The sequence below is a fragment of the Telmatherina bonti genome (genome assembly GCF_933228915.1).
Source record: "Telmatherina bonti genome assembly, chromosome: 20".
Taxonomy (NCBI): Eukaryota; Metazoa; Chordata; class Actinopteri; order Atheriniformes; family Telmatherinidae; genus Telmatherina; species Telmatherina bonti.
In genome coordinates, this window is record NC_136618.1 from 26169507 (window position 1) to 26197010 (window position 27504).

General features: G+C 37.3%; 1 protein-coding gene across 1 annotated transcript; it reads right to left on the reverse strand.

Annotated features, from left to right (window-relative positions):
• Positions 1-1747: 1747 nt before the first annotated feature.
• phex (phosphate regulating endopeptidase homolog, X-linked) lies at positions 1748-27498 on the reverse strand. The gene is made up of 22 exons (XM_079260140.1): positions 27362-27498; positions 19490-19546; positions 19244-19405; positions 18898-18981; positions 18448-18674; positions 18101-18169; positions 17574-17690; positions 17308-17391; positions 13531-13673; positions 12771-12864; positions 11410-11538; positions 11149-11250; positions 10813-10890; positions 8424-8527; positions 8282-8340; positions 7956-8010; positions 7076-7143; positions 6785-6915; positions 6521-6586; positions 6014-6118; positions 4044-4120; positions 1748-3967 (listed from the first exon to the last, which is right to left on the reverse strand). The coding sequence occupies exons 1-22, from the start codon at positions 27480-27482 to the stop codon at positions 3865-3867; spliced, it is 2235 nt and encodes a 744-aa protein (XP_079116266.1). The 5' UTR covers positions 27483-27498; the 3' UTR covers positions 1748-3864.
• Between the last annotated feature and the right edge of the window lie 6 nt (positions 27499-27504).

A 27504-nucleotide genomic window follows, 5' to 3' on the forward strand; every position in this document is an offset into this window, starting at 1 on the left:
TGCTGCTAAAGTGAGGCTAGCAAGTTTATTTGCTTTCAGCAAATGTATTCAAAGATGATAATGCGACATGGCAGTCTTCAGCTTTGTGCACTGGAACCTATGTATTTATTAATAACTCATTCTAAGCTACCAGGATGCTTTTATTTGGATATAATTGTGATTAGACTTTGGTAAAATATGTATTTATGAAGGCAATTCTTGACTAGCCAAATAAGCTAAAGATTGTACCTTTAGGGTTTAGCATTAAGATTATTTGGTTAAGGTTAGATACTAAATATACTTCAGTAAGATTATGAAGCACTATGGTCAAACAAAAAATAAGCTTACAAGACTGTACATTTAATAATGGAAAATTTCCAAAACATTTTCAGCAGTGCTATGGCAACACTTCCCATGACAAGCAAATTACGAGCTCAGTAAGCCTGACAAGTCATAAATGACACTTTGGGGGTACCCGTGAGCTGAAAACTGTAGCAGACTCTGGACCAAGCACCAGCAGGAAATGACATTCATATTTCTAATGGTTCTCCCAGCTCGTGTTTTACCTGACCCAAGTCCTTTGATGCTTGGCAGGTTCACTTTATGTAAGGACCTGCGTGCAACCAGACGGTCCACTAACACCTTCCTATGACGTCCTCTACTGTTTGATTTTGTGTTTGTGTTGTTCTCACTCATATGTAAGTTGCTTTGCATAAAAGCATCTGCTAAATGAATGTAGAATAGAATACAAAAATTTTAGAGCAGTATTCTGCCATGTGCACGTGCATTCAAGCCTCCTTCTCTGTCAAAACCCATGTAGATCGCAGTTTCTTCCTGCAGCATCCACTTGGCTTCTCTTCTTCAAAGCCACGACTGAGTAGTTGTTTTTTTTTGTCCTGTATGTTGGGTTTATTTACCAAGTTGCTATTAATATCCAATTTGTCAAACAAACAATACTAGAAATCATTTCATCCATCATATAATTGCAAGCTGCAGTTTGTGGTGGAGAGATTAGGGTGTCGAGTGACACGAGGAAAAAAAAAAACTGAGCAACAGTTGTTCATCCATTTTGTTATCAGCAATCGAAACTGCCACTGTTGATTAATGTAAAAGCCTATGAATGGTTGCCACAGGCCTGATGCTGCTCACATATCAAGTAAATCGCATCTCTTCTCATTATCATCCATCTCCTTCCCTCCACCTCTTAATCAACCCCACATCCCACCAATGCACAATTGCACCATCATAACAGTACAGGCATGGGACTGTTTTTCTAATTGGTATAAATTGATGAGACTGCCGCTGGTGTTGCCACAGATACAAGTCATTAATGTTACCCCCTGCTGGATACTGTACGACCAACTGAGAGCCACACATACAGTATAAACATGCACGCACACACAACATCCAGTTCAAGAGGCTCCTATAACAGAGAGTGTTGCCATGGGAACTGCTGATATAAATGAATGAGATGTGATGTGTGGTGCTGTCTGAGTGTAATAGCAGGTCCAGAGGAAAATCGATAAATGGACATGCCGGCGTTGGCCATCCATCAGCTATCTCTATACACCATCTGCCACTTTGATCTGCCTCGCACACACTTTTCAGCTCATCGTATCAACGACAGGAAACTTAGCAGATATGCAGAATGTCTTAGAGTTTTAATAAAACACTGATAAGAGAGAACCGTGATCATGCATACAAATGTACATCACTGAAAAGCAAAACTCTTCAGCATATTACAAAACTATTATTTTTTAAAGAAGGTAGATATGAAAGGCTTTAAACAAGCACAATAGAGCTGCTGATGTTAAAATTCAGAAACGGACTAATTTTATATGGTTTTGATTTTTTTGCCAAACAATAATGCAATGAAGCAGTTAAAAAAAACAACTAAACTTTTAACAAAACCTCAAGCGCATCTTGGCTTCTGGAAGACCTTCCATGATGCATTAAGCCCCTCTGTCTGGCCTGCTCTCGTTACTCTCCATGCCTGTACAGTACATGCCATAGTTGTTGTCACTAATTATATATTTTGCTTTAACTCCTTTTGTACAGCAGTTACCCACAGCCCAGTTGTGTTTGTTTTTTTTGTTTTTTTTCTTTGTCCTGTCTTCTCATCCTCGGTCTTTGACGAAGGATGGACATCCTTCCTGAGTTTGGTTTTGTTGTTGGTGAATTCTGACCTGTTCCGTCACCCTCCACCTCATGAACACTCAGGGAGGATTGAATTGATGGAAAACTTTGACATAACTCATTCTTTAGCTCACCAAATTGCAATGAATTTGGTTTGATATGAACTGGATCACACATGATTAGATCAAACTTTATTTCTTACAAGATAGTCACAGCTTTAAAGTTCCAGAGTGTAACATTTAGCATAATCCGCTGGCACAAATGCAAAACACTGCACTAATAAAAGTGTCTGAATGGTATGGATCACTTGCTTTGCCCTGATGCATTGACTTGCGTATACAGTATCTCAGCAGGTAAAAGGAAAATACGGGATATGCAGCAATGAACATGTTTTTTTGTTTTTTTTCTCACAATGAACATTTTAAAGTAGATTGAGAGCATTCAGCCAGTTGCAATGTGTGCTGATAAATATGCCAATATACTACACAATGGACTTTAATCTGCTCCAAAAATAACACTTCATAAATGTAAATAGATTGATGATATTAGTTAACGACATAGTTTAGAAGGTTATTGCTAGTCAATGACTTGGACTTAATCTATTACAACAAAGGAAGCTGCTTGAGCACTAATTTACCTGATGAAAGTCATTCTTTTGGGACAGACATTTCTGCTCAAAGGTAAAGGAGATGTATCAGGTATACACATTTCTGTGTTATAAAATCGATTGAATCAAGTCTTACATGAAGACAAATAAGTTATAGTCAGTTTAATGCAAAGTAAAAATATGATAAATGGGTTTGTATATGGAATGTAAAGGAATAAAAAGCTATCTGATGACATCGATTAATATCAGTATGTACTTTATGGGCTTTGGTGGGCAAGTTCTTGGATTCAACAAGTTTAATCTGATGTTTAATGAAGTTTTTATTTCCAACATGTTCAAAAGGTGTCTCAGAATTTCCCTGCTACAGAATAAAAATCAAATATTACCTTAGAACAGAAATAAAGTCAGAGCTGTGATCCTTTGAAGGAGATTTTGAGCCCAAAATAAATAAAATGATGAACATCATCTGGAAAATTAGCATCTGTATATAAATCCAGCATGTGGTGAAGTTATATGATACTTAGAAAAAACTTCTAGATGTTAGTTTGCTGTTTCAGTTTTGTTTTTAAGAATCACTAAAGAGATACTAAAAAGATCAAATATAGGTTTATACTCAAACATTAACTGATTGATGGTTTATGAATAAAGCTTTATCTGATATATCTTCTTAAACCAATAACTCATTACTCTTCTGGGCTAATTGATAAAACACATCTGGAACTTTAATGAGTAGAAATCTATAGATTTAAATATTTACAGTGATGTATAAAGTCTAATAAAAAAACTCAAATCTTTAACTGATGAATACCTGACCTTGTTTTAAACTATGGTCTTTCCCCATGTATTCAGGTATAATTTATGCACTAACTGCAGAAAATGAAGTAAAAACAGGCCTATACATGGTTTTAAATAGCTGGAATTTTTTTTAGCCAATAAAAAATGGCTTCAGTCTGAAAACACTCCTTTCCATTCAATCCTCAAGCATGTTGAATCTAAAGATGTGTTTGAGTATTTTACAAGAGGAACAATTCAGTTTAGCATCGCTCCCTCATCATGTAAACTGTGTTGGCAACGTCCAGCATTATCAGGCTTTTCAGCAGACGCCCTGCTGACGGCACATCCAGTTCAGTGTAAAGTGACGATCACCACACCCGGCAGGACCGCGCTCCTCGGTTCATAACTGACGAATCAGGACAGTTGAACGCTTTCTGGAACTCCTCGTAGTTACTCATCGCTCCGATAACTCTGCAGGGATACAGCCAAGATAAAGGTCAGCTTGGAAATGTGGGGCGTGTATGTGCGCCTTTGTGTGTGTCCTCACCTGTACTTTGGTGGACTGTGGGCGCCATTCTGGATCTGCTCCCTGGCTGCTTCTGGTCTGTATGAGTTACATCGCACCTTCACGGAACAAACATGTAGTATTTAATACTTTGCTTGAAAATAAATTACTATGAATACCCCCGAACTGATAGTATACCGTTGCAAAGGACATCCATCGTTTTAAATACCAAAGTATTAGGTTTTAAAGCATTTAAAGTCTTTCAGCAGCAGTTTTCTACTTTCTTTGTTTCCTTGCACAGCTATGGACTCAAAGCAAAATTCATGAACTTAAAAGGTTTTTGTTACAGAATATGCTACCAACCTGGAGATTTTCCATTAACATTGTTCTACTGAGCATGATAGTTTATAACGGGGTTAGGCAACCCCGGTCCTCGAGTGTTACAGTCCTGCAAACACACCTGGCACACATCAGACCTATTTAGCAGGCTTGTGCAGAGCATGACATCAAAATCTGCACTTCTCTGCTAAAGAGCCATTGATTTGAATCAGGTGTGTTGCAATAGGGAGACATTTGCAGGATTGTGGCACTCGTGGACCAGAGTTGCCTGCCCCTGGTTTATAACATTCAGGTATCAAAAATAAAAGAATATGAATGTCATTCTTGTTCTTGAAAAAGTAAAATAAAACTTTAACCAGTTGCTCCGAGTACACAAAAACTATACTTAAACATCCCTGAAAAAGAAGGGAGTCCTACAAATCATCACCCTCCAAAATAATGGCCAAAGTGCATTTTTAAAAGTTTAAAATAAACACACACACACACACACACACACACACACACACACACACACACACACACACACACACACACACACACACACACACAAAAGAAGTGTGTAATCAGAAAAAAAAACTCTTCTACAGTTTTTTTTTTCTGATTTTAGAAAACGAAAAAAATTCTTTGTGCCATTATTGTAAGAGGGTGATGAAATGATACTTGTATTCGGAAAATTCTTTCAGCAATATATCTGCAATGTCCAATGAATTTTTCCACCCTGTTCAGCACTTTTATTATGCCTAACAATTCTGTGTCAAGTCTTCCATGCAGCTATCAACATAACTACTATATGCAATATATCTGACCTGTGCAATATATTATTGTCTATGCGATACTTGTCACTTTTAACCTGTGCAACATTTGTTTACTTATCCATTAGTCTTCTTATCTTTATTGTATATACAGGGTAAACTTACAGTGTCCCAAATTGTTTCCCATGTATTTTTTATCTTGTATATACTTGTACTTATTTATATTTTATGAGTGATAACTACCCATTTTGGTCTGGACGGGAGATTTTCTCCAAAAACAAATTTGAGTTGCCCTACATCATTGTTTAAAATGAATGATCAGAACATATTATTTTCCAGCAATGTGCAAAGAGCTAAAGGATATTAGCCCCGTAGAATTTTAATGGTATTAGTAATGTGTACCTGCAGGCAGAACAAATCACCCTGCATTATGTCATTTAGGCATATGAGTCCATTTACACCAGCCTGTTGCATGTATAAAGATGCTATTCTGCTGAGTGTCTCCATTATACCATACTATTATCTATGACAGTTAAAGATGGCACCACAGGCCTGCAATGCCTCACATGCATGAAGCAGAAACCCCACCAGTGTCCAAGTTTCATTAAGACCTACTAAATAAGTTAAGATAAAAGTCGGCACGATCAGTTGCACCACTGTGACATAATTCTCAGTCTTCAGTATACAATATATATTTACCTGAATTGTTCTAAGCTTCTAATGAACCTTTTGCATTTGCAGCTTACAACAGACTGTATACAACTTTTACCAAAAATAACCTCAGCTCAGCTCAGCAGCAAATAGCTACACAGCTAAAAATGCCAGTGTCCTCGGGAATACTCATCTAGGTACAAGAATACTAATGACAGCATCTTGGAACAAAACAAACAAAAACAGTAGTATGTGTATGTGCATGCTCACATGTGCATAGCTCAGGAAGAAGAGTTGATTGTTGTTTAGTTCAACTCCTGGCAACAGAGGCTCCTCCACACCTCCTCTGCTCTCATCCACCCACCGCCTGTACGCCTACGTGCAAACAGAAAAAAGAAACATTTTTCCTTGCTTGCCTTCTTAATGGCATTAGCTAAGATTCATTGAAATGAGTTTTTGCAAACATGCGAGATTAAAATGTCTTCCCTCTAAAATTTATTTATGTTTATAAATATATAAATATATAAATATATATATATATATATATATATATATATATATATATATATATATATATATATATATATATATAATATAATGTAGAGTTACTAGGTAGATTGTTTACAAGTGGTGCATTAAAAATACTTGTTTTTCCAGAAACAATGAATAATCATGATTAATAATCATGATTACAATATTGCTCAAAATAATTGTGATTATTATTTTGGTCATAATCATGCAGTTTGACAGTAATTTTTCTCGAAGCACAAATCCTACCCTGAATGCTTCTCGTATACCCCCGTTGTCGGCAATGTTTTCCGCCAGAGTCCTCTTACCGCGCACCTACAGAACAATACACACACACACACACATCATACATCCTCACTTCATTTCTCCACCATTACAAAAGACAAGAGCCAGTTTCTGCTGGAAGCCAGTCACAGGTTTCCAATTATTTGTGACACTATAATTTTTTATACAGTCATTATGCTATGTTAAAAACTTTTTTAAACTGACCAACACCATAAAGAGTTTTCTTACATTAAGGCCTGCCTCGTCCCAGTGGTAGTCATTATACTGGTCAATCATACACTGAGTCTTGTCATTGAAGGCATTTACAGACGAGTTGCTCCACCACTGGTCCAGATTTCCATTCTTGTCATATTTGCGACCTATTTAAGAAAAGAAAAGAAAGCACCCCCATTGCCCCAACAAACACAGTCAAAGAACAGACAAAGAAAACAAAAAACAAAAAGTCAAAAGTGTGTTGTTATTTTTTGACCAGTAAACATTGTTTTTGCATTGAAGTCCTTATTGTATATCTGTTTTTACCGTTATTGTCAAAGCCGTGTGTTAATTCATGTCCAACTATCACGCCAATGGCACCGTAGCTTAAAGATCTGAAAACCAAAAGGATGAAAAAGGTTAACCACAGTTAAGTCACCAGGATCCTGTGGGTGTAATTTGTGCACAAAGTCCTGCATCAGGTCTCATCAGGATTTTTCCAATAGATGCCACTTTTAGATGCTGTTCATTTGCTACTTGTCCAGTTTCCTCCAGTGAGCTTTTAAAGATTCGCAGTATGCTCATGTTGGACTGGTGACCTGTCCACTGTGTGCTGTGCCTCTCACCCCATGACTGCTGGGATAGGTTCCAGTTTCCCTGTGATTCTTAACTGGACAAAGTGGAATTAAACGAATAAATGCCCAAATTTTTTTCCCAATGACTTGTAGCTTCAATACCCCCAACTTTGAAAGACCAACACTCCTTAAACCTGGAGAAATTTACTTGAGACCACTTCAAAAGAGTATTTGGCTCCTTTAAAGCAAATTACAAAGAACTTAAGAGTGACAGGACTTTTTCACAGTATGTATTAATGTGTTGATTTTCATAAAATATTGATTTAAATATACTTTATACATTTCAAAAGGAGCATAATCCTAAAAAGTTGAAAAAAAAAAAAAGTTGGTAAAAAGAATGCAGTGGTGGAAACTTGACTCATCTGTTGCCGGTACACTTTAAATTTTTCTCACATATTTTGCTTTCAGGTTCTGCGGAGCACAAAGCATGAAATTCTGCTCCCTGGACAAGTCGTGTTTTTCTATTAGAAGGCTCATGCCAGAAAAATCCTGCAATTACTGCCACTGAATAAAGCAAGAAGAGGCAGTTCTTTGGTCCGCTGGCCGAGCATGTCAAATTAATTTAACCTCACCTTGGATACTCTTTTCCCCAGAAGAAAGGTTTTTGAAGCTCCCCTGCAGGGAATCCTGCAAACAAAATGGCAATTTTATTAACATTTAGGTGTCTGTTGATCTATGTAAATAAAATAATCACTGCGAAAAGTCAAAATAGATTTGAAAAGCATTAAATATAAACAAGGTTGCAGGTTGCTTTGGCTATTTACAAGGCTCTTTAACTTTCTCAATTATTCCAAAAAATAATGTCATTATTTTCAATAGTAATATTAAAATATTCTTAATATTAATAATACATCTGCAGTAATGACCATGTATCTCAGAGAATAATCCTGAATCTTACTGATTTGGTTTGTTGATGAACTGTAAAATGCATTCACAGTTGTGGGATTTGTAAACCACCTTGGAAAAAAAACACACAAACATGTAAGCATGTCAGCAAGGATGTAAAACACAATAAATGAACACAGCTAGAAAACACTCACTCTGTGCGAGGGACGCTCTTCCGAAGCCAAGCGATATCCGACTGGGCAATGAACGTCAGTGTCTGCATCACATTACCATAGTAATCCTTCTCATTGAACTGCAACTAAAACAGGCACAAATGCAAAGAAAAATGTTTCATTTTCTGAAAAGGTATATATTTAATAAGGGTGGGAAAATCGAATAGAAAAATCTGAAATCGGGATTTTTTTTCTTCACAATTTTCAAATCAATTTTTTTAACAAAAAAATCTTTTTTTTTCCAAATAAATAAAATGAATGCACTATAAAAATTTTTGTCATTTTTATTGTTTTTAATTGATCTTTATACTTGTCTTCTTAGGCATTATAGCAGCAGAATGATGATTTGGCGACTATGTTGTTTTTTTCCTCATTGAAATGAAGAAAAATGTGGAGCAAAAAAAGTTTAATACATTTTTTTTTTGTTTTTATTCTACAAAAATCAGCAATATCAGAGAACAGTGAGAATCGCAATTTAAATCGAATCGGCACCCAAAAAATCGGAATAGAATCGAATCGTGACAAAAACATATTGTCACACCCCTAATATTTAATAACACCCATCTTGAAAGAAATTAAACTCCCTATTTAAAGTATTACCTTAAGGATCCATGAGGTTGTTGTGACAGCAGCTTACTCGCAGTTATAAGGTGGAACTGTATCTGAAATCTTCTGGCTCATAGGAGTCAAACCCCGGCCCGTGGGCCAATTTTGACCCGCAGTGTGATTAAAATTGGCCATATTTGCACATATGCAGTTAGTATAACAAACCACAGAATGCTCAAATGGTGGGTTAGTGCAACAATCAGGACAGGACCTTCTCCTCAGTTGACAGTAACCATGGCAACTTGAAGCTACGGCAGCAGAGATGGCACAAAGAGTCCAGCCGTTTAACGAGGAAGTGTTTGTGAAAAAGTTCATGATGAAAGTGTGTGAGCTTGTGTGCCCAGAGAAAAAAAACATCTTTAAATGAATGCCTGAACAGAAACACAGTATAGCTGAACCCTAATGTAATTTTCCCACCAATCTATGAGGTTCGTTGTCATATCTGGAAGATGTGTTTCAATAAATATCAATTTTGATCTGCAAGTTTGTCCATTTTTTAATTTTGGCCTACTCTATATTCTTTTCATTTCAACATTTTTTATTCTCTTTTCTTTTCCATGATATATTGGCAAATCCAAGAAACAACAGAAAATATATGCCAGAGTTACAACTACTACACAACCATTGTAGTACATTTCATGTAAAAAAAAAAAAAAGAAAGAAATTGGAGTAGGAAGAAGAATTGTTCTTATAAACCCTACACCATCGTCATTTCAAAGTAAACCAACACACATAGAGGTACCAGCTTGAACCTAAAAAGGTACAAATGCTTGTCGCTGGGGGTGTACTCTTTTGAGAGACATTTCTGTACCCTTCAGTTCTGGTCTATTTTTGTACCTTATCAAGTTCAACCTCACCTTATCAAGTTTTGTTTTTTATGTTTTTCACAGCATTAGGCCTGGTCCATGCCACTTAGCAATATTATCTTAGCTTTAATCTAGAAAAAATCTTCAAAAACTCAAAATACTGACATTGTGGGCTACAGCATGTGTTGTGCGTCTAAACCGGTCTTAACAATACAGTTCTTTTGAGGCGACTTTTTAAAATTTTTTAAAAATAAAATCATCAAATATCAGTTGTAATATGTGGTGAAGTCGTAGGGGGGGGTATACTGATTGCTGAAGAAAAGCTGGTAAAAGTCCCAGTATGCACTATACGCTGTAAAAAAAAAAAGTCCTGGTACACAAAAGGGTAGAATTTAAAAGTGCCGGTACTGCGTACTGTTGCTAACAATAGTTTTTTTCACGACAAACATTTTTCAATGCCTTATGGTTAAAATGGTACAAATTTGTACTTTATGTCACTTTGAACCCTTTTTCGTACTCTGAAGGTGTACTTCTGGTCTCTTAAAGACCAGTATTTTACTTTTGAGAGAACATTTCTTTAAAATGTACCTATAGGTACAGAATCTTGTACCTCTATTTTTGAGAGTGAATAGGATGGCCTCATCTATGGCAAATAGTAAGAACGAAACACAGATATGAAATACTTTTTTTTTAACAATTATGTTCATACATTTTTAGTATATACTCTATATTTAAATTGAAATTGAAAAGGATTTGAACAACTTTTAAAATCGCTTTTATGTGCGTTCCATTGTTTGACACCAACCACTGAAACAATCATTTGTTTGAGTTTGACACCCCTGTTCTAGCTCATAACAAAATGTACAAGCCAGGTTAGCAAATAAAGAGACATATTGGAAATAATAATTAATAATAATAATTACCACTAATGAACTATGTTTGGTTAATTCTGTACAAACCTGTTGTAAATCTTCATTAAGGTAGGTGTCATTCAAAATGAACTCAGGGTACCCAACCTTAGCCCGGACTGCATGAGCCTTCAAAGAGACACAAAGGTTTAAATATATCTGCATAATCACAACAAAATGCATCAGACCGAGTGGCTGAGTGAGAATAATGACTGAATTTTACAAGCAATCGGGAAAGGAGGGGAATCATGAAGAGCAGCTTGAGAACTTTTTCTATCTAGGAAACTATTTCAATATAAGATCCTTCAGGCTGTATATCTGAGTGGAAAGCATGTGTCTCAGCAGTCAGGATGAGGGAATGGATGTGTTGCAGCATTCTGTTTTCACCTTTTCAATGGCTCTTTTCTTAGTTGGTTGATCCATCCAGTCATTCTCATTCTCCAGCATGTCGATGAACGCCCATCGAATGCCCTTTATCAACTCCTCCATCTATGTACGGCACGACAAGATTATTTAAAAAAAATGCCCACAGTGTATCTCCATGCAGTCTCTGAGTGACAGACACTTGTTCTACATTTACACATAAATTAACAGCTGAATAAGGATTGGGGACACAGTGCCATATTAGCAACACACACACACACACACCATGTGTTTCTTGTCCTCCTGGAAGTGTGTGTCGACAAAGAGGCGCCCTGTGGCATAAACAAGGGAGTTCTCAACGTAGTTGACGCATTTATCCCAGCGTGGGGTCAGAGAAGTGGTTCCTGTGGTTACCTGGTTTGGATGCAAGAATCAGAGAAATAAGATGATATTTGTCCAGACCGTCCAAAAAAAAAATCCCCAAATCCCTCCTGCATTATCTTATTAGTGTTCACTTGTTATGAAATCCAAGCGCTGCCAGGTGTGAGCCAGTGACATATGTATGGCAGGTACCTGACTGATGGACAGGATGAGAATGTGGAGTGAGAATTGATCCCATATTTCCAGAATCTGTCACTTAACTTCATCCTCCCACAAATCCATGACTTTTCCACAACATTCATCTAACTTATTCCATAAGTTGCTTTTATCCAAAGCGACTTACATGTGAGAAGCGATCAATTAACCAAACACTTAATGCTGACGTGCATGTCTTGTGGGTGGGAGGAAGTCAGAGTAAAACCCAGGCATACACAGGAGAACACAAACTCCACACAGAACAGCTACTTCACCCCCCCGGGTGAAGTAGCTAATCACCCCCCCGGTGGCGTAGTGGTAACCACTACGCCACCGTGCAGCCCATCATGATCTGAACCCAAGCTGGATTTCGAGCATCCAAAGTCGAAAAAAAGGAACATAAAAAGCCATATAAGCTTTATTAGCTTTATCATTGTCAGGTAATGTGATACCTAAATGTTTTCCTTTGCCAGGGAAAAACAACTGAGGAAAATATTGATTTTTTTTTTTTTATTTATTTGTTCATTTAAACTAAATCATTTTAATGTAATTAGCCAAAATACTCCTTCTTATAATTACTTCATAGACTGAAATGTAGATGGAAATGCATGCACATTGCTAGACCAAAAGTACAACACATCGCATTACTGAATATTGTGTATTTAGCAGTTTTGGGAAACCACTTATGTGTACATGATCTGTTAAATAGAGCCATCTGTTGGTGTTGTCTATAGATGCATTTAGAAAACTGATGAAGATTTAGTCATATTTTGGTTTATAACATTCTAAAAAAAATATTATGGAACAAATCTGGAACAAAAAAAGAAATGGATGTAAAACAAAACAAAACTTTAAAAAAAAAAAAAAGCTTAATTTATTAGGTCTAAATGAAGCTTTGAGTATTCAATCTAAATTTGTTCTTCATAACACAGTTCCTACCTGCACCGAACGATCAAATACCAGTGTTAGCTGCTGTCTTTAACTGGTTTGCTGAAATTATTGGGGAGAGCTGAATCTGTCTTGTGGTTGTGAACTGACCACATATCTCCACGGGGAAGTGCCATGCCTACCCGAGCATAGTCGAGATATCTGTAGAGGAAACGGCGGCTCAGAGTGGTGATCCTGGAAAAGACAGTTCTCCACTGGACGTAGTTAGCGACCGTCCTGGAGAAAGAAAGAGACATTAATTAAAATGTGATTTCGTCATACATGGTAAAATACATGTAATGAGAAAGCAGAGCCCTCCAGCTTAATGTAGACTGCAGTGTGTGTGTGTGTGTGTGTGTGGGGAAGGGGGGGGGGGGACTTGCACAATCGCTGTTGTCAGGATCAGTTCTAAAGATTTTTTTATTTTTTTCTTTTTTTTTTTTTTAAACAAGACCTTGCTTAATACCACACAAACTAATAGATAATGATTATTTTTTAAACATGAAGGTTATAATCTGAAACTAGAGGTTTTGGAGTGTTTCTACAACACAGAATATTTAAAGGTCAAGTCACAAACCATTTCACTGATGGGATTCACATGGGCCTTTTTTTTTAAGGTTACTGTCCTTCATAGCGACCATCAACATCTCTGGAGCCTGCGAGTCCTGAAACAGCTCAATTAACCCAAAGCAGAGAGGATGGTTTAAAACTGCATTTATAAACATAAAACTTTCTATTTTTTGTAAATGTCCACTAAAATCTTTGTTCTCTGAGGAATCTGAGGAAAACTGTGTTTAAAATGTACTTTAAAAAAAATGATTATTAAAGATGATCATTTGAATAATGTGGCTGGAGAATAGGCTGCATCGGGTTTGGACCACCTAAAGACATCAGTGTCATTACCTCGGATCTGTGGAGCTGATGAGTTTCATGAGGTCTCTGAAGTACTGCGGCGCTCTGACGATGACAGGCTCGGATGAGGAGATGAGGCGAGACGGATCGTCTTTTGTCTCAACAACGGCTTTTACGAAATCAAGCCAGTTAAACTGCAAACACACACACACACACACTAACAGGCTAAATATAACACCATGAAATAGACTAAAGTATTTTCATTTCAATTTTTTTTATTTGTTGCTTTTATGGTTTGCACTGACTGTAAATTGCTGAATTTGCTCAATGTGGTCATTTTAATTAAAAAGCTAAAAGAAGTGCACACACTGAGTCTTTTGGGGATTTTATTTTATTCCCACTTCATTGGATTTTATTCTTAGTCGGTCACTAAAAATAGAGGCAGTGAGGAAACGGTGATGAATGGAAATGACTTCCAGGCTGTTAACTCCTGGTGCTGAGTCTTGAGAATTTGTTTCCACTTGGTAAATTAATCTTATAAAAATCTATCTTATCAACACAAATTTCCATATTCACTGGTTACTTATGAATGTTTGGCTGAGTAAAGTAAATTAATGTTTAATGATAAAACACATTTCAAGATGTGAATCACAAAAAATCACAAAATTCTCCACAATGCAAAACAAAACAACACGGAGAACATAAAAACACATCAAATTAAGCAAAAGCAAGTAGTAAAAAAATGTGTTTTTTAGCTTTTTTTTTTTGGAAGTAATGACTGAGTCTGCAGATCTCAGGCTGAGAAGAAGTGAGTTAAAGAGAGATGGAGCTCCTGCTGCAGAACCCAGCAGACATGGCCACGTGATGTTCGAGACCTGCTGGGAAAATAGGGCTGCAGAAGGTCACTAATATGGTAAAACCAGGATTTTTAAATGCACTCTGATACTATGTACCCAGTGCAGCTGGACCAGTTTCGGAGTGACATGAGATCATATGGAGGATTTTGTTTTCGGCCTTGCAGCAGCGTTCTGAACAACCTGGAACCATTACTGGAAACGTGTGAAAAGAAAATGACTAAAATCAAGTATTTGAAGGCATGAACCATCATCTCCATCTCAAATGGTGACACTGGTGATGAGATGATAAAAATAAGAGCAAACTAGCTCTTTTACATGAGCGTCCAAAGGGTTCAGAAGTACCCCAAGATTCCTAACCGAGCGCGTAATGAATGATGCAAATGGGCCAAGACTCGTAAACTATCTCAGGATAAAATCTTTCGGGGAAACAAGGACTTCAGGTTTCGATCATTCAGTTGGAGAAAGTTGTCATTTATCCAACTCCTGACAGCATCCAAGTCAGATCTGAGTCGTCAAAACATCCTGAGGTTTTAAAAAAAAAACAACATATGGCTGAATATCATCAGCATAACAATGATAAGAAATGTCTTTAAAGAGCCTATAATGTGCTGCAAATGCAGCAGATAGAAAATAAACAACAGAAAAGGTCCCTGTGGAACACCATCAGCAAGAGATAAAGAAGACGACTCAAAGTTGGCAGCAGCCACAGAAAATGGTCTTCCAGATAGATATGAGCAGATTCTGATACTCCAGCCAGTCTTTCAGCCTGTCAGTCATGCTGTGATGATCGACAGTGTCAAATGCAGCAACAGTAACACAGAGCGATGACCTGCATGGCTCTGCTTCGGGATCTCGGAGACCTTGAGGAGGGCGGTTTCAGTGGAGTCCTGCGAAAGCCAGACTAAAAAACATCCAGTGTAATGTGTGTGTCCACATCAGCTGTAAGCTGCTTAGCAACTATTGTTTTTCTCTAATCTTAGAGAGTAGCTTCTCCTCCTCGGCCAGATGTCCAACGCTGACCACAGGAAGAGTAAGCAGCTGTGCAGAGGTTCATGACAAAGGAGTATTCCACGGTACGCTGCGAGGTTTTAAATAAACAGGAAATCAAGGAGTTTAGAAATGAACAAAGAATAAACAATTAAGTTGTCTTAGATGCAGATCGAGCATTAAAGAGTGCCGTGCTCAGAGGTGCAGAGGTCTGAATTCTACCAGAGACGGGCAAGTCTAGGGCTGCAAAGCTGAGGAAATGGAGACCGAGCAAGCAAAGAGTTTAGATGATCCACTAGAAAGGTAAGATGGCTTCAAGAATCCAGATCCTGCACATCCAGACAGTTGTGGGAAAGAAGCGCTTCCACCCATGGGACCACGCTTCCAGAGCAGCCTGATCATCACCTCCACACCGGCTCTGTTCCTTCTCCTCCTCAATGTCTACAGTTGTGCTTATATGTATTCATCCCCTTTCATTAAAAAAAAGGCTGAATTTACAACAGTCACTCAAATAACTGGAGAATTAAAAAAGGAACAATAACTAAAAATTTGCAAAAATATGATTTAGTAATATAAGACACTGTTTTTTCATTTAATTGAGTTGAAGAAAGAGAGAAAAAAAACCAAATGGACAAATTAGAGCAGTTTTCTGTTGAACAGTGGGACAAAATACCTGTCAACAGGTGCAGAAGTCTGACTGAGAGGAACAGAAAACACCTGACTGGAGCGGAAACATTTAAGGATTGTTCAACTAAATATTAATTTATTACATATTACATCACTCATAAACTATCTTATTTGTTTCCTTTTTAAAAAAAAATATTTCTATTGAACCAGAATTAGAAAAATAATGTAATGATTTTTATAAAAATTTTTATTATTACTTTAGTCAATTTCAGCTTATTTACAGGCAGCTGGGTTTTTTTTTTTTCTTCTTTAACAAAAGGGTATGAATAAATATGAGCACAACTGTATGTGGCCCAAAAGGGCAATGCTTGAGACACCAGAGATGACACACCAGCTTGCGGGGAATGAGAATGGAGAACGCCAGCAAAGAGAGATGAGGTATCTTTTTCGAAGATCCAACAGACAAGACGGTCAGGTGGACAGAAGCAGTAGCAGCAAAAACATCACTGGAACCAAGCAGAAACAGTAAGACAAAGAAAAGTAGCAGATTTACAGGACAGACTGCAGCTGTCAGCGGCAGAGCCAGACTCTAACCCCACCATCAAACCGATTCCAGTGCTTTGTAAGAGAGGAAGTTACTAGTTTTTGTTGTCTAAATTTGAGGTAATGTAAACAAAAAATAGTCAATTTCAATACAGTCGTCATCCCCTTCATGGTTCCACTTGGTTTGTCCTCCCTCTCCAGCCACAGCTGAATCAAAACGCTTGTCCACAATCACCACCACCTCCCCTTATAACCAGCTCATTTCTCCACAGCAGGCACCAGTTTCCCGTTCCTATTGTTTGTTAGATAAACCTTTGGATATAATTCTTTCTTCAGCGTGAAGAAAAAACTTTCACTTGGGAGAAAAAAGACAAAATGGTTGCATCTGTCTACTCCCAAAAAGAAAAAAGCCAACATGTTAAAACAGAAAATGAAAAAAAAAATTGAAAGTTAAACGTGAAAGGGAATATTTTATATTTCATATTTATTTTATTTTACCAAACATTTAAGGAGCAGATGGAAACTGATAAAACATCATGGCTTAGTGACTGTAAGAAATGAGGAGAACGGTCTAATTTACTATTTCTAAATTTAACAGATTTGATTTCTAATACTTTGTCTGTGTATCTGTATGTATTTTTTTTTTTTATCATTTATTTATAATTAATTAAAGACAAATAAAATGATCTAAATAGAAAAGTGCATGAAGAGAAAGAAAAAATTAAAAATACAGCAGTAAAGCATAAGACACAACCTTTCTTTCTTGCGTATTAAATAATGACAATAAGAAGAAATGTGCCTGTATATAAAGTACCTGTGGTATGGAGCGCTGCAGACGAGAAAGTGTGTATTTGTTATACATGTTCTCACTGGTGCGGTTTTCGTAGGGAATCAGGATCTGCAAACACAAACAGCAGCGTGTCAGCGAGTCATTTTCCTCCACGCTGCTGGCAGAAGGCACGACTCATCATATTTCACTGCTAGTACGGCCATTTTAATTAGCTCAAGAGCCTCAGAAAGCCAGTCAATCATTTTCTATACATTAACAGGGATTATATTGATCCTAACTGATGTTCTTACATGAGCGACTTTGGTCTCGAAGGCCAACACTTTTTCCATCTGGGCCTGAGCTGCTTTCTGTGGGGCACCCAGCATGACGGCAACGTCCACCATCAGACTGAGCAAAGCTGCGCGGTACTGGACAGTCATACAGAGAGGAACGATTAGGTAATACAAAAGACAAAAAGACATCTATTCTTACAACCTGTAGGCCCATAGACATCAATCAGGTCAGATAAACTCATGCAGCTGCACTGCGGTGCAGTAAAAAGAATCAGTTTAGCAGCATTTAAATTAATTTCTTCCCTTTTTTTTTTTTTTTTATAAAAGAAGTGATTAATACAAATCCTAAACCACACATAATGTTGACAGGAAAAGACTTTTTCTTTACTTTAGTATTTTTGAACACACTAAGTTTGATTATAACCCCCCCCCCCCCCAGATCTTAACTGGTAATATGTCCTGTGACAAAGGAAGGATGCAACTGCTGCAGGGGGAGAGATGTGATATCTCATGTAAGATGAGTGAACGACAAGCCAGAAACTCACCGCCTGAGCAGAGGAGGTGTTGGTTGTGTAGTCCTCCCTGGAGGGTAGAGACAACGAGGCCTGATCGAGCTACACAAAGACAGATGGCACAATTAAGTGTCTTCTGCTTTTACACATCACTATATTGCCACTTTAACTACAGCAATAAACATTTGCAAAGCTGTAAACGTGTCTTAATATGTCAGTGTTTGTTTCTTTTCAGCAAAATGTAACGCAGGGTGCATGTAGAGAAGCATTTTCTCACTTTCCAGGTTGATTCTGTTCCTGCTAATCTAAGACATGTTTATGGTTTAAGTGAAATGAAATGTAAAACGACCTCTTTCAGAATTTTAGCGTTAGCGTTTGACCTTGATGATGTAGTGTGAGGAGTTTTTGTCGTCAGGGGAGACATAGAGGCGGATCAGGACACTCTTGCTGTGCTGGTTCCTCATCTCAGCCAGCGTCTTCAGGAGATTCCACTGACTCTGAGACCACTGATAATCTCCACCAAGCCCATCCCCCACTACAGGCCACCGAAACTCCGGCTGTTTGAGGGTTTTCAGCATCGGTTTGGCGTCTGCTTCCTCCAATGCAGCTTAAACACACACAGACGTAGTGATTTTTCAGAAATCTCATTTTGCTGTTGCCAGCTTTTATAATGAGCGCTACTTAGCTTTCTAACACCTCGTGCATCCTGTTGCCTCTGCCAAATGGATCAATAGCTAATCCTAACTTTTTTCACAGTATCTTTATGTTGGATTATTTTGTAAATAGATGATATAACCAGTCGACTGAACAAAGCTGTTGACAGTACTTACATTCGTTCAGACAGGAGCGGTAGAGGATCTTAGCTTTGGTTACAGCCTGCAGTTCATCAGCACTGGAAGGAGCCTCGAGTAACTCTGACAAAGAAAAAGAAACAAAACATTTGTCTATGATTACAATCACCAACAGCGAACAGATCATGAGTTTGTTCCTGTGTAGGGTAAAAAAAATTATGCTTGATTATGATGCTACAAACTTTTTTTTTCACACTTTGGATTCACCTGCATTGATTAAAAACCTTTTTTCTAAACTTGTGCTGTGCAGAATTAATAGACTTTAGTCTTTAACTCCAGATATTTAATAGAAGAGAATGTCAGGACGGGAAAGTACTGTACACACCTTTAAGTCTGATGTCAACATGTTGTCTCAACCAAGGGTAGATGCCGTATGAGGAGGAATCCTCAGGAATCGGGTTCTCCTTTAACCAACCTCCACAGGAGTAAGTGTAGAAGTCCTGACAAGGGTTTACAGACTGATCCAGTTTACTGAGAATAGACCCTGCTGCAGAGATGAGAGAAGAGTTTCAACAAACTTTCATAACCCATTATTGAACCAAGCAAAGTTTATTCATTCAGTCCTTCTTACCTGCTTCGATGCATTCGGGGGTCAGGCAGAACTGCCCCTGACTGGATTTTTGAGAGACTGAAACAGAAGAAAGCAAATGGTGATGAGGTTTAAACAAAACACTTCCACAGTTTCAATCTGTTGTCAACAAACCAACTGCATTACTGGAGAAGTGGATAAAGGTGTTTATGAACATAATAGCGCTCATGAAAACCCAACAAACTCAGCTTATGAAGATTTAAAGATGATGTTACCTAACTTGGCTTTTTTTAAATGCTCAATATATTCAAAATAATATAATGATATAGTAAAATAATATTATAATAAAATAAATAAACATATAATATAATATAATATAATATAATATAATATAATATAATATAATATAATATAATATAATATAATATAATATAATATAAGTCTTTAAATTAAAGCAGTATGAAAAGTGCTTGTCATTTTTTTATTTATAACGGTGATAAAGGATGACAAAATCATAAGATGTGATCAGAAATTCAGAGTCACATTAGAGGTTTGAAGGACTTTACATCACAGGAAAACCACCTCTGCTGACTCTGATCATATCTTTTTTCAGAAGGTTTTTTTTTTCCGCAGTGTAATGAAGTAAATCTAGAAGATCATCGTAAGTCGAGCATATGCTCTGAGTCTCAGAGTGTCTGTATAAACACACAGACTGCCAACAAGTTCAATAAGGCGTCTGACATGCATGATGTAAATATTTTCAACAAACTACAGAAACACAGTCCAGAACAGCTGATTACTGCACAAACAGACATTGTGTCATGATTCTGCTCTGTCTGCAACCTTTATTGCATGTATTAAAAATAAATAGTTTAATCTACTGAAACTGTAACAGATGCACTTCACCTTCTAAAACCTGAGTCCCCTCAAGTGGGGAAGAGTGGGAACAAATGGTGCCAACTTGGGCCAAAATGGTCGTTTTTGAGGCCTAACCTTGGCTGTCTGAACAAACACTTCAAATTTGTTCAGCTTGACTTTGTCAGAGGTGCACTTTGTAGAAATATGGTCCATATATGCTCCATTGCATACATAACTGATACGTCCATTTCATTGTTGTGACGCAGCGCCGCTCTTCATACTTCCATGCATCTTTTTTGTTACCATGGAAATTAAGCCAAATAATCCACTAATGAGCAGTGATGAGTTAATATTTTACTCCACGTTCTGACGTCAGTTCTGCCACCGCCAGTTTCAGTGGCAGTAATGCGCCACTATGAAGTTGTTCACAATTGCACAACACACTCAGACATTATTCAAAAGCTCTCACATTCTCTACACTTGCTGTACTCGTCATCCTCTTCTTCTTCCTCTTGATTTAAGAGTTTCTCTTCTTCTCTGGTTTTTTCCTAATTCTGGTGCCGGGTTCCAGTAGTATTGCTCTGTTGGCTGTCTCAGCAACAAGCAACAGATCTGCAATGCCTTTAAAAAACGCACAAATTGCACGTATAAACGACACAGGAGATGGAGTAAAGTGTCCTTCTATCTTCATTTCCGTCTACTGCGTTGAGAATAAATGGACCTTTAATGTTCACATGTTGTACCATGATCTCATAGATGTTCAGAGCCACAGCTGCGTCACTCTAAAGAGATATTCAGTCATCCTGAAACTCTTTTTCAAGTCCAAAACATTTTTATTTGTGCTCTGTGCCATCTTCATTCGTTCTTCACCAGCTACCATATTTGATATCGACACATCAGAGCACAGGACTTTATTTTACTACGACTCCCGACCCCACGCACAGACACAAACTTTCACAGTGAAAACAATACCAGCAGCACAATCACTGCTTTTTTTTTTTTTTTTAATGTCTTTGCGCAGAAAAATACATGTATCCAGATAAATATATGACATCCACACACCAGAAAAATCTGAATTAAGAAATTATATGAGGAAAAAAACTCCCCAGTTACTTAGTATTTAAATGAAAATGACTCCTACGCCGCATGCATGAAAAGGTTGCGACACGGGCAATTTGCCATCCATTTTTAACCACAGTAATGGAAAGGTAAGTGTGCTGTGACAACTCTTGCTTTGCTTCCTGATACGTAGGTGATACGTAGGTGTAATGGAAGAGTTTTTGCTTCTTTTCCTTTAGTCCATGAAAATGTCAGCGACAAGGCTGTGGCACAGTTGGTAAGAAGTGTTTTTCCTTATCTAATTGCACCAAGAAACCAGTCATTCAGCCAAAGTATACACTTCCTCTCTCATCTGGGTTCAGCCTTGGCTTTTTCCCTTTGTGTTTATTTTTGTGTTCTGACCAACACGCTGGAACAACAGTCACATACCAGAATATGTAACAACTACATTGATCCACAGTGCAAAATATAGCAATTTGACAGCTAAAGCTTAAAAATAGTTCTGACTAAACTGTCATACCCTTATGTTTTCCATGATTTTCACAGAGTCCAATTAGACTCAGGGGTGAAACTACAGTAAAACCTCTACTGCAAGCAGAGGCGGTCGTAGCTTGTTTACATGCTGAGTGAACACCCTGGTTTCTCTGATGTAATCCGTGAGCATCTAACGCTTTTGCAATAATATGCTTTATGTTTTACATGTTGCAAAGACAAAAACCTGAAGAGTCCAATGAGTTTATTTAAAAATAAGAGCAGCCTAAGTATAGGTATATAAAACCAAAACTGTATTGAAATACTGTTTATTAGGCAGCTCTCCACCTCGTGCTTTATTCAGCTGCTGATGAGGGTGAAGCAACTTACTCACCAGCGACAGTTGAGATGTGTCCCACCACAGAAAAGGGGGTGCAAATCCCCATAATTTGACATGGAAATAGGTGGAAATAAACATTTTCTGCATACACACTGCTGCCCCTCAGCAATTGCAACCCTGGGCAGCTGCCCATGTTGCCCATACCATGTCGCTCAGGTCACATCTCACCTGCAGTGGTGGAAAGATGACATGGCTACGCTTGGATGTAAGTAAAGATAAAAATGTATTTCTGTTTTTGGACAAATACACTATAAATAGAAACAGATGACAGTTTTCCAGGCTCTGGTGCAAACAGACGTTAAGTTCCTAACAGTTGAAAAAATATATTTTTAACATAAGTTGATTAGCACTAGTTTATAATTTTTTACAGCGTGTAAAGTTTATTAGCACTAGTTTATCATTTTTTTACAGTGTGTAAAGTGGATTAGCACTAGTTTATCATTTTTACAGTGTATAAAGTTCATTGGCACTAGTTTATCATTTTTTACAGAGCGTAAAGTTGATTAGCACTAGTTTATAATTTTTTAGTGGGTAAAGTGGATTAGAACTACTTTATAATATTTTACTGTGTGTAAAGTGGATTAGCACTAGTTTATCATTTTTTTACAGTGTGTAAAGTGGATTAGCACTAGTTTATCATTTTTTACAGTGTGTAAAGTGGATTAGCACTAGTTTATCATTTTTTACAGTGTGTAAAGTGGATTAGCACTACTTTATCATTTTTTTTACAGTGCGTAAAAATAATTAGCACTAGTTTATCATTTTTTAGTGCGTAAAAATGATTAGCACTAGTTTATCATTTTTTTACAGTGTGTAAAGTGGATTAGCACTAGTTTATCATTTTTTTACAGTGTGTAAAGTGGATTAGCACTAGTTTATCATTTTTTACAGTGTGTAAAGTGGATTAGCACTAGTTTATCATTTTTTTACAGTGTGTAAAGTGGATTAGCACTAGTTTATCATTTTTTACAGTGTGTAAAGTGGATTAGCACTACTTTATCATTTTTTTTACAGTGCGTAAAAATAATTAGCACTAGTTTATCATTTTTTAGTGCGTAAAAATGATTAGCACTAGTTTATCATTTTTTTACAGTGTGTAAAGTGGATTAGCACTAGTTTATCATTTTTTTACAGTGTGTAAAGTGGATTAGCACTAGTTTATCATTTTTTACAGTGTGTAAAGTGGATTAGCACTAGTTTATCATTTTTTACAGTGTGTAAAGTGGATTAGCACTAGTTTATCATTTTTTACAGTGTGTAAAGTGGATTAGCACTACTTTATCATTTTTTTACAGTGCGTAACAATGATTAGCACTAGTTTATCATTTTTTAGTGCGTAAAAATGATTAGCACTAGTTTATCATTGTTTTTACAGTGTGTAAAGTGGATTAGCACTAGTTTATCATTTTTTTACAGTGTGTAAAGTGGATTAGCACTAGTTTATCATTTTTACAGTGTATAAAGTTTATTGGCACTAGTTTATCATTTTTTACAGAGCGTAAAGTTGATTAGCACTAGTTTATCATTTTTTAGTGTGTAAAGTGGATTAGCACTACTTTATCATTTTTTACAGTGCGTAAAAATGATTAGCACTACTTTATCATTTTTTACAGTGTGTAAAGTGTCAGCGCTTTCAAGGAACCTCTCTCCTTTTCTCCCTGAACTGGGCTGCAAGCAGAGCACAGAAAAACAATGAACCACCCATTGTTTACATAATTTGAAACACAACCACAGGTTTATCTGTTGATTTCCCTTCCTAGAAGGTAAGCCTGTCCAACCCCGCGTCAGAAACCACTTCTGTGTGATGTGGCTCTGTGCCAGACAGAGACTGCACCAAGCCATGAAGTGAGTGGACAGATTTAGAAAACCAAATCCCATTGAGAACGGATGAGTGGAGCGTTACCGAGCTGCGCCGTGATGTCTGACCTCTGAGGTCTGCTGCTCTTGTTGCCTGACTGAAGCTGCCTGTGAGAGTTGCTGGATGTTGTGGTCACTTTAAGTACAAATGTGCAAGCTCATAACTTTAACCCTGTGTGACCTACGTGACCCGGAAGAAACTTATTCTCCCTCTGTCATGTGTTACTCCATCTCATCCGATCCCCATATACACACAAATGTCTGCTGATTCAGCGTCAATGCTAAAGTTCATAACTAAGCAAGCAAAAGCAAAGCAAAGCAAAGCAAGCTGCTAACACAAACATGGAAGCAGACACATTAAAGAGTTGCACTTTGATCATTAGGAAAAGAAAACATATCAAAGCTTCCACTTCTCATTCCTGTGTCTGGTCTATTGCATGACCGGAAACTTGAGGAGGGTTTCTATTAGAGTGGGTGTGTGGGGCTGCATCCACAGCCGCATAGCATAATTACACTTCAGTGCCACCACAAGAATGCTGACTTCCCTCAATAACAAAAAAAAACCAAAAAAAAAACAATACTTCCCCCACCCCAGACCAGCACATGAGCCCCTCCCAGCTACAACCATTCTGACAACCACACCATCAGAACTAAATTGTTTCCATGAACTCTAAAAGAAACAGTTTAACATATTGAGAAATGCAACTACAACCAATAAGAAGAGATAATTTAGTTCAGCCTCAAGACTTAAAAAGGAAGAAACAGCTGTCCTAACTCTTTCTAAAGAGCTCTAAAAAAAAAACTAAAAAAAAACAACTCCCTTTTATATGTTTCTGACATTTAATGAAAGTGGAAAGAAAATCAACCTTCTAATTCATGAGGTTTGTAGAGGTCGCTGACACTTAGTCACAATCAGAAACACTAATGCTCAAATTTTCCATATTCAGCTTCGCTGTCTCATGACTGTCGACTCATGTTTAATGTTTACCGTCGCAGGACACATATGACTGCACACTTTTAATTTCCCCTGCTTATCTGAGACTTCTTTGAAATGATCATATCAAAACCTAAACACAGGTTGGAAAAGAAATTAAAAAGATTTTGTTCTTGTGTCAGATGTCAGATAACAGCATGCTGGTTTTAACACGCACATCTGTATCTACACACTATGTATTTCTCAGCTCAGACTCCAAATTGCAACCACCGCTTTTGGCGACCAACTGATTACCCTCCACCTACCTCCATACTTAATCTCACAGAATTTCCTTTAACTATCACAACATGCAATCATTGTTTTGGTTGCTGGGACAAGATAGTCCTTCCCTTTTGCACCCCCATTCTGCAAAACAGAGCCATGTTTGCCTGACTTTTACTCTGCACTTTTTATTTTTTTTAGCAGTTTTGGTGTTCAAGGCTCTTCCTCTTATCACAGGGTTATTACTTTTGATCTCCAGATGATGTCCAGATGATAGGATGGTAAATTCACCTTGGCCCTGTGATCACCAGGAACACTTCACTGTGTTACAACATGCATCCTCTTTAGGATGTGAAAAAGTCAGCTTTTCTTCTCATAAATGTGAATAGTGGGCCTTTTTCTCAGGCCCTGACTAGTCTTGTTTACCACAGATAGGAGTGTATCATAACCAGGCTTATCTGAAATGGTTAGAGTCAGTCAGATTTGAACACCGATGTACAATTTCTTGTAAGATCCTATGTGGTCCATGTTTCCTGGGTTGCTAGTTTACTTTCATTTCCTTTACCGGCTGCTACACGTGGACCAGTTGCTGTGATAAAGCTAAAGCGGTGCTTACAGATGATGATAGCCACTGTATTATTGCAGGGTTTAAAGCTAAATCAATTATTCTTTTTTGGTTGTGTCTTTCCCCAATGCCATATTATTCTCTGCATTAATCATAGTTTAACCCAACTGCATATTACATGCTTATTACATACCACTATCATGAGTGACAGAACAAGTTAGCAAATGAAGAGAAGGATCAGAATAGAGAGCATGTTGAGTCACTAAAAGAACTGTTTTAAAGTATTATATGAGTATGTGCAGCATGATGCAGGAAAATTTAATGAATCATCTTAACAATATAAAACAATGTATAATGTTTGACACATACAGTTCCTGAGAAATTTCCCATCACTTTATGACAGGAACTTTGCTGAAAACCCTGTATAATACTGGTCTCATGCCCCTGGCGAATACCAGAGAGCAGAAGATAAAAATTTTTAACATGTATGTGTATATATATATATTTATTTGATTAGTGTACTAAAGAAAAAAAAAAAAAAATATATATATATATATATATATATATATATATATATATATATATATATATATATATATATATATTTATTTATTTATTTATTTTTTTTTTTTGGGTTTTTTTTTTTTTTGTTTTGTTTTGGTTTTTTTTAGTATACTAATTGTATAAATAGTATGCCAGCTGTTCTTGGATCACTTTAAAGGGATAACAGATCCAATGAATGTGTAAATCGAGATGACTTTTCTTTATTATTACTTATTGCGCCGCCCTACTGGATGTGATATGTGTTACTGACAGTTAGGGGGGCAAGGCACTAACAGACCAACAGTGAAGGCATTGTTGAAACAAAGAGAAGCTGTGATGAAGAAACAATCTGACTCAACTGAATCAGAAAATAAACCACTGATCTAGAACATTATGGCTGAAATGCGCTGACTTGTCATAATGAAACATCTGGAAAATACACATACTGTCGTATTTTTGTGAAATGTGAAAGGCTGCGTTATATTTGTAATTTTTTAGGTGGAAAGAACTCTTTGTTTTATGTTATCTACAATATGTGCTTAAAGAGCCACCACTAATCAAAACTCATTGCTTCCTGTGAATACACAAACACCCGGCACAGCACTCTGCCACACTGATCCCTGCTGATAAGTTGATATAATGCAGTAAAAACATTAAAACACACACATTTATTCACCTTTTCCAGAGAACAGTTTGACTCCTGCTGTGCCTAACAGACAGCATGTCCTTCTGCATCTGAATGGGGGCGTGTATGAAACCTTATGTGCCCCAAAAATAGTTTGACACATGTTCCCCGCGAGCCCTCCACCAGGCTCCCACCAGTGTGCAGTGTTATGACAGTCTGCATGTGCTATAATCTGAGGACACAAAGTGTACTGTACCATATGCTGAATTCCTTACAAATTATAATGTAGGATAAAGGGGAAATGTGTATTTGTGTAAGCGTGTGTGTATTTGTGGACTTACCCACTATGAGAGCAAGCAGCAGAGCAAAGCAGAGACACACACACATGGCCAGAGCTATCTTGTAGCAGCGACGGATGCCCTTCTCATGTTTGTCCGCACCAGCTAGATGCTCCCGCTCCATGGTTTACTGTGTCACACTCTCA

What these genes read in the sequence shown, in the direction of transcription:
- phex (XM_079260140.1), bottom strand. Translation starts at nt 27,482, where the DNA reads ATGGAGCGGGAGCATCTAGCTGGTGCGGACAAACATGAGAAGGGCATC. An exon ending in TGCAGCGCTCCATACCACAG is followed by an intron (nt 13,674 to 17,307) that starts GTACTTTATATA and finishes GTGTGTTTGCAG; the next exon opens with TTTAACTGGCTTGATTTCGT. An exon ending in ATCAGCTCCACAGATCCGAG is followed by an intron (nt 12,865 to 13,530) that starts GTAATGACACTG and finishes TTCTTTCTCCAG; the next exon opens with GACGGTCGCTAACTACGTCC.